Source organism: Camellia sinensis, chromosome 9, assembly GCF_055761805.1.
Source record: "Camellia sinensis isolate YWXY chromosome 9, ASM5576180v1, whole genome shotgun sequence".
Taxonomy (NCBI): Eukaryota; Viridiplantae; Streptophyta; class Magnoliopsida; order Ericales; family Theaceae; genus Camellia; species Camellia sinensis.
Window position 1 is genome coordinate 126,656,789 of NC_138969.1, and position 12,106 is coordinate 126,668,894.

The following is a 12,106-nucleotide window of genomic DNA, read 5'->3' on the forward strand; positions in this document are numbered from 1 at the left end:
TTTGTAACCGAAATATTTAAAATCAATATTAATGTTCATAACGGTCAAACAAATTACATAGCAATAATTAATTTTATTTTTATTAAAATTCCAACAAATTAAACCCAAAATCATAAGCAAACATGCAAGTTCTTCGTAGCAACAAACGACAAAATATCAAAAAAATCCATGTCCATAGCCGAGGGTATATCCATGTGGAGTCATGGACAGAACTAGCCCAGAAACCTTAACATCATGAGAAGCACCACCAACATGCCCTCCCATGGAATCTTCAATAAACCTCCAGGGGTTCGATTCCTCCATCTGAATCTTCTTGCTTTGCTTTGCAACATTCTTCTTTAGATCCTCCATTGCAACCTTCAATTGCTCGAGTTGCTGAAGTCCAAGCTCGCTAACCGGTGCTTCCCACCAACACCCATCTCGGCTAGCTTTCCTCATCTTGTTAAGCTCTTCGCCTCTTTGCTTCTCTGCTTCCAACATATCAAGTGCTTCAGTAAGTTGCAAGTTGAGCTTGCTAACATTCGCATTGCAGTGAGCCTTGACAAGTTGGAGCGAGCCTGAATTGGGTGGAGAGTTTCGAGAGAGAAAACAATCTACAACAGTGTCAACACAAGGGTGGCCAAAAGAGAGGCCTTTTTGCCAGGAGAGAAAACGATGATGGCAATTTCAGCGCCACATAGGGTGCAGAGTTCGCTTGCCTTCTTGAATAGCCCAGAACGACGCTTTGAGAAGGTAACGATTAGGTTGCTTTCATTTGACATTCTTGTCATCGCGATCTTCTGACGACCTTTGCTCTTCCTTTCCATGGCTGCAAATGATGAGAAAAAAAGAAAAAGAAAATTATTAGAGAAATAGGGAATTGAAATGGTGATTATGTAATGAGAGAAACATGAGAGTATGAGTATATATAGGGTGACTCCGTATATATAAATTTAATTTACTCTCAAAGTTATTGCATATTTCCTTCCTTTCAGATTTTAATACTATATTTTACATGTCATTTAATTTAATTACATGTTTTGGGGCAAGTTACCCTGTCTCAAAATTTCCATATCCTTTAACTCTCGTACGCTAACAACTACCCATGTGATATAAATCTCAAAACAAAAATGAGTGTTGAAACTTAAAAGCATAGCGAAAGCATGCAATTTTGTTATCTCTCAAAATTAGATTGTATTTGGGGCCTCATTGATTGTCAAATTATTTTTTTTTTTCTTTCTTTGTACAAATGCAATCTATCATAATACTTAAAATGTTTATCACTAATCCAAGTATATAATCCTTACTACGGCAATATAATTTTTTTTTGCAAATTAATATCGTTGTGATACATCTGTTATACCCAATATACTCGTATTTATGGCCATAAATTGCCAAATAGAATGTGATACAAAAAATGGTGAAGTAACAGGAGGAAACAAATCGAACAATGTCTAAGTCCATAAACATTTCCTCTTCATTTTACTTAAGCTTCCTTTATTGGAAAAAAGAAAATTAAGAGAAGAAAACCCCGCGCACACACATAAAAAGTGCATAAATTTATTATGGTTACATTACTACATATTACCATGTTAATTATTTTGTTTTACCGCATTTTAATCGTGTTTTTGTAGTTGAACCCTCTGTAATTTTGAGTCATGCAATCACAAATAACTCGGTTGTATATGGAAGTGACAGAAAGATAAAATACGAGAGAATAAATTCACGTGGGCAATAGTGGAGGGGACTCTAGAGTATATTAGGCATCGTTTGGCAACTTGAAGTTTAGTCAAAAAGTCAACGTCGTCATAAGTTGTCATATCACTCTTTCTATTTTTCTGTACATCTTTTTATAAAAAGTCAAAAAATTACTAAATTAACGTGTTCCCAAACCAGGCCTAACTAAGTTTGAGTGGCTTAGAAAAACAATGTAAGATAAATCTAACAAGCCAATTAAGGCTCCTTATTTAAGAAGGCCTCTAAATTTGTAAGACTCTTAATTATGTATACATTAGACCCATCATATTTTTAAAAAATTATGGAACCCATCATGTCATATTAAAATCCACATATAAATTTAAAAAAAAATTATTAGTGAAATATTTAGATGATAAAGCAGCACTTAAAAAAGAAATCAAAGAAGATAAATAAAAAGCCTTCTTGGGGGCATAAATTTTGCAAGGAACACTTCCATTTATCCCATTAGTGTTATTAGGAGTTTTAAATCCTTTAATATGTAATTGTAAACCAACCTCATAAAATTACAAGACAAATGGTAATCTATTGGGCCGAGTTGAGCTAGTTTTTTAAGGCTGGCTTAATATTTTGGGCTGAATTTGGAATTTTTGTTTCTCGGCCAGCCTGGCACACTAATAAAATTTCAATATTTATTGGTGGTCAGATCTGTTCGTTAATGGTGTGGTGGTTGGAGAGAGAGAGAGAAGGGGAGAGAGTTTGATTTGGAACCGTTGGAAAGAATGAAGAGAGATTGATTTGGGCAGAGGAGAGAGAGGAAAGTTTTGAGAGAGAAAGAGAGAAGCCTAGGTGACCTTCACTGCCACGTCATTTGGGATCAGGTGATATATTGTGTAGATGAAATATTTTTCTATAAAGCTAAATAGTTCAATAGTTGAAATTTCAAAATTTTATTTTAAAATTGTTTAGCTTTGTAAGTTCTGTAATTGTGAGTGGTTTTGATCCCTATATCATGGAAAATTGATGTGGTTGAGTAATTATTTGATATTTTTATATGGAATTGTGAAATTATAAAATAAAAAAAATAAAAAAATAGTTTCAAGAAATTTTATAATTGTGATTCCTTTTTTCTATGGATTAAAATGTTTATTTCTAATAAAATTAAAGAGAACTTTAGGCAAATTATTATATTTTGCAAACTCGTACATTGCATTGCATTTCATTGTTTTGAACTCTTATTGGTCCATTATTTTGGATGTTGGAATATTGGAAAGGGGGTAAACGGCATAATAATCCGGATAGTGAATCGGTTTTTGAAAAATGTGGAGTACTATATTGGTATTCGTGTGGGCAATCAATGTGTCCAATTGCCTTATCGTGTGCTTGATGCTGGATTAATGTACGAAACGATGTTTTCAAGGTGCTCAATTGCCCTTCAGTACTTGATGCCAAAAAATGTGAAAAAATGTTTGTCTGCCCAATTGTCCTCCCATGCTTGATGACAGTAAATGTGGGGCTATTGTTATATATATATATATATGTATGTATGTATGTGTATATGTATATGTATGTATTTGGCTCACACTTTGGGATTCTAGTGCATGTTTACCGCCCCATTCTTGATATTGGTTTGTTTTAATAAAGGTGTATTAATGTATCATTCTTTTGCATAGAACAAAGAGAAGAATTTTGGACATGATATTGCGTTGGCATGATTATACTTATATCAAATGTTTATATATCTCGTCATATGCATTTATATTGGGTAATCTTGCTTATTCCTATCATAATTAACACTTTCAAGCCAAGATGATGGAGGTATACCTCGTTGACTAGATGATGGGGATATTTTGATGGAGCACATACGCTCATTTTGATTTGCTATTCGTGATACAGCTACCGAGCTAAATTGTCCAGATAATATTTTATTTTCTGTAATCAAGACCCTTGTCTTGAAAGATGTAAATATTTTTTACATCTCTCTCTAGCTCTTTGAACTACTAGCAGTGACAGAGCCAAGAAATTAAATCAGAGAGAGCATTTATTAATTACAATATTAAATTTTTTTTATAAAAATATTTAACATAAATTTTTACCATTAACTTCAAGAAAGATTAAAAAAAAAATTAATCAGTGTGTTTGGTTTTAGTTTTCTGAATTTAGTTTTCTAAAAACTAAGTTTTTTATTTTTCAAATTTTTTGATTTTAGTGAATATTTTTTAAATTTTAAACAATTTTTTTATTTTTTTAGATGCACATTACTTAGATATGTATCCAAATAGTAAAATATTTGTGAAAAAATATTTTAAAAAATTAATAAATACACAAAAATATGAAAAATGTACTGAATTTTCATATTATTTTTATATTTTTTGGTGTTTAGTGTATTTTTTAAAGATTTTTTTTCACAAATATTATACTTTTTAGGTATATATATGTTAGGTGTGTCTAAAAATTAAAAAAATTTGCTTAAAATATTAAAAAAATTTATTGAAAACATTAAAATACAGAAAATAAAAATATAGAATTTTTTGAAAATTGTTTTTTGAAAACTAGAACCAAATAAGCTAAATATTATTTGTAATTAGTATATCATGGACAACATTAAAAAAAGTTATGGATATAAAGTTTTAAAATAAAATATATAATGATAAAGTAATTTTTTTATACAAAATATGCGTAAAAATTCAATATAATAGTTATACCACGTTATCATTAACAAGTATAATTATTTGTATTTTGGAAAGATATTAATGCATTGTGAACGTGTAATCTGTTTGGAAATTCAAGGAGAAAGAAAAGTATTTTTATATTCTATTTATATCTTTATTAAACACTAACTTCTATTATGAACTGGAAATAAGAATAAAAGGGTTGATAACTATAAATGATTAAAATATTGGGGTGTTACATTTTACTCTGGGAGGGGCAATACTTCGCCATAAAAGTTTGCAGTTGTTGTCCTCGCCAAGAGCTAGATGGCAATGAGAGATAAGAGGTTTAAGAGTAAATAGACCATGTTTGTCAGCCAAACAATGGAGGGAGTCATTTTGACGATGGAGTGGCATGACACCTAAGAGTAAGTGAAGAAGATCCCTTAAGAGATCATATTCCCAATGGCAAAGATGACGTCTAAATTGTAGATTCCAAATTGGTCCCTCACTAGAGTGTGATAAGATTTCAACAATGGCATTATCTTTCTTGGTGGATATGGAGAACAATCTGGGGAAAGCCTGAGAAAGAGGTCTAGTTAAGATCCATACATCAGACCAAAAGAAGATGTCGATTCCTGAACCAAGCTTCAAAACCAGATTATTCAAGAGGAAGTCACTAAATCCGTCACTTCCCCGACCAACCTCACAGATTTCATTCCAAATCTTAGAGAAGGAAGATGCTTCCATATCATAGGGGAACCAACTATTGGCTCTGACTTCAAATTTATTAACTATCACTTTTCTCCAGAGTGCATGCTTTTCAGAACCATAACGCCACCACCATTTTGCAAGCAAGGCATCATTTTTTTACTTTAGAGATTGAACAGTGAGCCGCCAAACCTTCTCCGTAGTTATAGCTTTCCAACTTGCAAGGTGAATTCCTCTTTTTTCGCCACACCCACCCCAAAGGAACTTTCTCTGTAATTTTTCATGTTCAGAACAAACGCTGACTGGCATCTTATAAAGAGACATAAAATAGATTGGAAGGTTGGCAAGAGATGCATTAAGCATAGTTAATTGCCCTTCCAAGAATAGATACTTCCGCTTCCAAGAGGATAAACGAGACTTGAATCTATTGCTAACTGGTTGCCACACCAAGACTGACCTTGGATTGACTCCAATTAGAAGGCCTATGTAGGCTAGTGGAAGATTCACAATTTTACAGCCAAGAAGCTCTGAGGCCTAATGCATGAAACTATTTTCAACTCCAATTCCACAAATGGGGCTATTGTTAAAGTTTAGTTTTAACCCAGACATTAGCTCAAAACTGATTAGGATGTTCATGACTTGATTGAGTTCCTCCAAATCAGCAGATGCAAATAGCAGTGTGTAATTGGCAAATTGGAGGTGAGATTACCAACCCATTAGTACCAACCGCAACCCCCTAAATCAAGATGACAATTAAGTCCTTCGGCCACAATCAAGAGAAAGGGGAGAGAGGGTTCCCTTGTCGGAGGCCTTTGATCATGACAAATTTGGAGGAGGTAGAACCGTTTACAAGAACTAAGACTAAAGCTGAGAAGAGACACTCGCGTATCCAAGTACAACGCTCGAAGCTTGGAGTTGAAGATCATTTGGAAGAAGAACTTGAGTTTTTGGCGCATCATTCATTTTCTACTTCTTGCCTCCATTTCTAAGTGTTTAAAGCTTCAAAGAAGTAGGAATTTTCTCATTTCTTCTTAGAACGACATGTTAGGGTGATTTCAAGTTAATTGCATGATTTGGTATGAAGAGCATGATTTAAGAGCATGATTTAAATGATTTGATATGAAAAGCATGATTCAATTGTCTTGTTTAAATCTATGTGATGCATGTTAGTTTATGACACTTGAAACTAATTTTTGGGTTAGAGTTAAATTTACGTATTTTAGACTTGAAAAGTTACTTAGTTGGTGGGTTTCATGAATTTGGAGTATAATGTGGCCATGTTTTATTTAAATTCGTGAAACACAATGTTGAATAAATTTGTGCTTAAATCTCAAAAAGTGTTATCTATGCCATATTCTAAGATTCTTGATGTAAAGGATATGATTTTTTGGAATAACTTTAGATTTTTGTTAAATCTTGAAAATATTGAAAATTTGGGGAAAATAATATAGTTGGGCTAATAAGGCGATTAAATATCATAGTTACAAAGATAATTTGATTTGGTTAAGTTGTGCGATTGTTTCATATTTAGAAATTGAAAAACCTAAGTGACTCGTGATTAAATCAAGATTTAATTGTACCAATTCCCAAAAGGGTATGAGCAAGCTTGACTTGGAAGTCTCACAATCTACGAGAATGAGTACAAGAAACACAAATGGAAACACCACATTTATAAAGTGTTGTAATCAGAAACTATAGAAATACAAATGATAGGACTATGTCGGTGAAGATCAGTATCAAACCAAAAAGCTAATATTGCAACAGAAGGGGATTACAAAACAAGAAAGCTGACAAATGAGAGGGTTTTACTTTCTTTGTCTAAATGAGAGGATCAAAATATATTCGTAGCATCACTACTAGTCCAATCACAGCTCAAATATTTGAAACAAGGAAACTAAGTATTAACTATAACTATTCATGGACTGAAAATGTTATATATTAAATAAATAAAATGAAAATGTTAAGGACCGCCAAAGCTATATATTCAAAAACAAATCTAGGAAGCATTTCACTCTGTAACAAGCGGAAAACAATTAAGAGTTGAGGAGTACTGATATCATATCCCCCATTGAAGCTAAAAAAACAGTGCAATCTTCCTAAGAAAAAACTCAGACAACCATAAGCAACCGAACAAATCTTTCATTACACAACCCAAGCATGGCCAAAAGACTTTACATTCTATCGAAGAATTTGTAGGCAAGGGAGGAATAAGGGACTATTTGCATATTCAAATCAGTGAGTCAAACAATTTAACTATGTATAATGTTGCTTTTAGTGAGTGAAGGTACTAGAAAAAAAAAAAAAAAAAAAAAAAGAACTCTTTCTTTAGTAAAGTGTTTTTGAAAGCACATGAGTAGCAGAAATTTCTTACTAAAATAAACAAAAATCAAACACGTAGAATCACAGTTTTCCGAAAAATAGTTTGCCATCAAGAAGAAATTAGTCTATTGTCATGTTAAACCATCCCTGACAGATAAGATTGGGAAAAAAATAAGAATAACCTGACAGCTTTAATTGACATAATTAGCCCACAACAAAACCCATTTGAAATGAAGAAAAACCCACTACCCCAATTGACATTATTATTAGCAGTAGCCAAATTAAGTTGAAAGAGTATTCTTTTACCTGGATTCGTATCCTCACATCCTTGATCTTTGGTCCCATGTTAGCATGTTTGTTTAAATTTGTAACCTTCTCAAAAGAAAAGAAAAGAAAAGAAAAGAAAAATAAAAAATCAGCCTATACTAACTCTTTGGTTAAAAAATAAAAAAATAAATAAAAAAACAGAGGAGTTAAATCCACTTGAATGCATGTTTTCCTTTCCAATAGTTAGGAACAAAAGAAGTGCTGAAATAATGTACTCATTGAAAAGGCTCATTATGTCTATTAATTTCTAAAGTTCAAATAAGTTAAATTGTGAACTGTATTAATTTAGGGTTTTTGGGAAGTTTAAATTTTAGTTAAAAGGACAAAAAGTCATTACAAAAAGTCAACTAACTCTTCTCTCTGTTTGTTTTTTTTTTTTTTTTTTTTGGTCTGTTCGTAAAAAAGTCAAAAAAACCCACTAAAAAAGCCAATTCCAAAAAAAAAAAAAAAAACCCTTTATGCACAAGACAGCCAAAAATACTAAGGTAGTACCTATATAGCTAGAAAGTGGTACCTACTACTTGTGATCTGGGCTCATTATCACTAATTAGTTGATGGAGATCGGAGGTTAACTTGTGTTGAAATTAGATCTTTGCTTGATAGATGAATTGGACACATTCTTTTTTTTTTTTTTTGATTGGCACCAGGTATCCAAATCAAAGCCCAACCAAATTGGACACATTCTATAACCATAGAATGGCAAATTGCTTCTTGAGAAGTCAACATTCATTTTGTTTGGTGACACAATTAGAACAATACTATGCTTACCATTTTCATTTCCCATTTGATTAGGCACTCGTCACTATCGTTGGTGTAATGAGTCTCGCATAAATGTTGTTAATATCCAAGGGTTATAAAATTGAAGAGTGAAAATATTTATGTCAACACCAAGGTGTGGGTGTTTTTTGAATGTGACCCATAAGACCTCATCCTCTATCTTCCCTTCTCTTCCACCCCAAATCACTCATAACCAAGCAAAACTCAAGTTTAAACAAAAAATAAAAAACAAAAAACCTCAATAATTCAATGCCCAACTGATTTTTGCTCAAAGGCCCATCACATTGAATTTTGCAAATCAATAATTGTGCTCTTTTACAAATTTTAATTTAATAATTACCCACAGTAGAATGCAATAATGTCTCCACGATAAAAGTATAAAGAGTAGAAACTCAAATGAAGAAATCAAAGAAATTCACAAATTACAAACATTGAGAGCAAAGGAGCAACAATTTACAAATTAGGAAAAACTGATGATCATATGAAAAGCAAAAAAATAGATTCCACAATTTAATAAGAACAAAAGTCCTAATTATGCCAAATCCAGTTATTTCCAACACAACCAAATTCACCTTTTCTTTAACATGTCATGGTCAATTCAAACACACACAAAAATAATAATAAAAAAAAAGCCCCAACATATTCGATGCAATCCAGTTAAAATAAATAAGCTATAACTTTGGTTTCTTACTTGATCAACAATTAAATTAGATATTTAATGGACTACTTCAAAATAAGGGAAACACTAAAATGGTGTTCTCCCTTTGAAGCATTGGAATCCATGCTAAAAGACGGGAAAACACAAAAAAATAAAATAAAATTTTGCACAACTTATTTGAGCATATATACATATATATAGAGAGAGAGAGAGACAGAGAGAGAGGTAGGTGACAAAAAAATGAGTAAGACCTCTCCATTTCCCTACCACCCGATATAACCAAACACATGAAGCATTAATCAGATGTCGATGGCTTAGGAACAATAGCATAGATTGCATTAGTTTTGCACTTTGTATGGATGGGGTTTTTCTGTTTTTTCTTTTTTTCTTTTTTTTTTCCTGTTTGGATGGTTAGGAAGCTTTTCTTGGATAGGTATGAAATTGGGGCTAACCAAGGTTACAACAAATTTTTGGGAAATGTTATTAAAGAGAGCTAAAAATCCTTTGTTTGAGTGTAGAGAAAACAAAAAACAAACTTATTTTTCCTACTAACCAAAAAAAAAAAAAAAAAAAAAAAAAAGGCAAACAGGTGAAGAAGAAGAAGAGGAAAGTGAAAACTAGACTAAAATACATGGTCCTAATCCAAAAGTTCTGTTAGTGGGTAAATATATATAATTCCAGCCAGTCAGTATATTTCAGTAAACCTACTAATGTGGGTATCAGATTATTCCAACCAATTTGCTTCATATGTGGAAAAGTTCACTTAATTCATAACTAAACAAACATAATATACAGTTCCTACGGTAGAATTACTACATAGATATAGATTCGCATCCACACAATATTCACAATATTCATCAAACTATCTTAATAACCAAATTCTCCAGAGATAAACACAATACTCACCTCATCAAATCAAACGCATCAATATTAGCTGTTGAATCCAAAGACCTTCAAAACCCTATAATATTTTTCATAAATCCCAATCAGTATATCAACACCACCACAAAAAAAAAAAAAAAAAAAAAAAAAGAAGCAATAAGTCATTTACATACATATAACGCTTTAAAGAGTCAAAACTTTCCAAAGGGCCTATGTGGGGGTAGGAGCCAGTGTGAAGCAATTGTTCCGTGGGTGTGTATGAGGATGAATAATTCTGTAACAGTATTGTTTTTACAGAGGTTCCATGTGTGTAGTTTCTTTATGAATAAGGGGTTGTTTAGGGTGTCCTAAATAAGTATGCTTTTTGTCTTTTTAGACTAAAAAATTGAGGAGAAAAATATGAATGTTTGGGTTAACTTTTTGACTTTTTATGGAAAAATATGTATTAAAAAATTGTAAAAATTAGTTTGTAAGGGAAAATTAAGATTGGGAGTTGTGCAGCCGTAATTGTTGACTTTGGGTGAATAGTGTTAACTTTTTAACTTTTTGAATAACTTTTTGACTTTTTCCCAATATCCCAAACTTAGCCTAAATCACGAATACAACTACATTTAAGTGTTAGCCCCAAAAAAATAAAAAATAGAAAATAAAAATTGTAGTTAGTTTACAAAATTTGAATCTCATTCCTTCAAGAAAACTAGAAATGAATGTTTGTCACATACTATTTTTCAAGAATTTATTGGGACACCATTATTAGTAGCAATTACCTCCCTCGGACCCTTTCCCCTCCACAAATTAAATGCATATGTTTTGACATAGTTGAAGTTTAGATTTCTATCTAAAAAATGGCCAACCAAACAAGCTACCCATTTTTCAATGTTTTCCCGAGGTGGGAGATCAACAACAATGTCAGTATTGCTATCAGGTGGAAAATACCTTAGTTTCACAGACTCAGCAAAAGAACTAGGGTTCGTGACCGTCTTTCCAGATTGACCACAACTGATGGGCGAATCACCTTTCATACCCCCGAAACCCTGATCAAACAGCTTCGCAGAGTATGATTTCCCAAACCCCGCAGTACATCCATCAAGAACCCCCAAAACCTCATTAGACACCTTCATGAACTCCGATCCCTTTTTTCCTTCCAGTACATCTACTTCGCCTCCAGAAGAATCGACCCCACGAGTATTAAGAGAATCAGCTATAATCAATGAGAGATTGATGAAACCCTAGAAACGAGATGTTTCAAGAGAGAAGGCAGACAGACATTCTCTCTCTAACCCATCTAACTTTTTTTTTGTCTCATTACAACTTTCTAACTGAGGCCAAGTTTGGGTACCCGCAAAAAAAAAAAAAAAAAAATAAAAAGTGAAAAAATTAGTCAAAAAGTTAAAAAGTTAATACTATTAATCAAAAGTCAACCATTACGGCTACATAATTTTCAATTTAAATTTTTCCTTACAAATCAATTTTTATAATTTTTTATTACACATTTTTTCATAAAAAGTCAAAAAATTAACCCAAACATCTATATTTTTAACCTCAATTTTTAATTCAAAAACAAAAAGTACATTTATCTAGGACACCTCAAACAATCTGAGTTAATAGCTTCCCACCATTGTGTTCAACTTGAAGAGGCTTTTGCCTCTTGGAGCTCTTCATGTCGATTTGGGTTTGGGTTTGGGTTTGGTAGAGAGAGAGAAAGAGGGGGAGAGAGAGTGAGGGTTTGGAGAGTATTTTTTATGTTAATGTTCTTGCAAAAGATGATGAAAGCACAGAGGGAAGGAGAGATGGTGTGGCAGGGAGCGATCAAACAAAGGCAAAAACTTTCACTGTGTGTATCAGGGTGTTTGGACGAGGAAACCCAGTTTTTTTTTTTTAAGACTCATATTGGGGTAGAGTTGGGGTTTTTTAATTTTTTTTTTTTTTTTTTTTTTAGGGGGGGGTTTTGAAATTTTTAATTTAGCATTATTTTATTTTTTGGTCGTATCCTTCACGATACTAAGGCCTCGTTTGGGAAGTTTTCCTTTTAGTTAAAAAGTCAAAAACTTATTAAATTACTTAAAAAGTCAACAATTTATACTAAAAAGTCAAAAATTCTCTTTTC

The 12,106-nt window shown here is 32.4% G+C and overlaps 1 protein-coding gene across 1 annotated transcript; it reads right to left on the reverse strand.

Annotated features, from left to right (window-relative positions):
• Positions 1-11,344, reverse strand: LOC114296009 (agamous-like MADS-box protein AGL62). Its single transcript, XM_082887643.1, is given in 5 exon segments — positions 1-629; positions 632-808; positions 7,662-7,727; positions 10,024-10,078; positions 10,936-11,344. Coding segments are annotated over 2 exon segments (648 nt in total). The 5' UTR covers positions 807-808; positions 7,662-7,727; positions 10,024-10,078; positions 10,936-11,344; the 3' UTR covers positions 1-156.
• Positions 11,345-12,106: the final 762 nt, after the last annotated feature.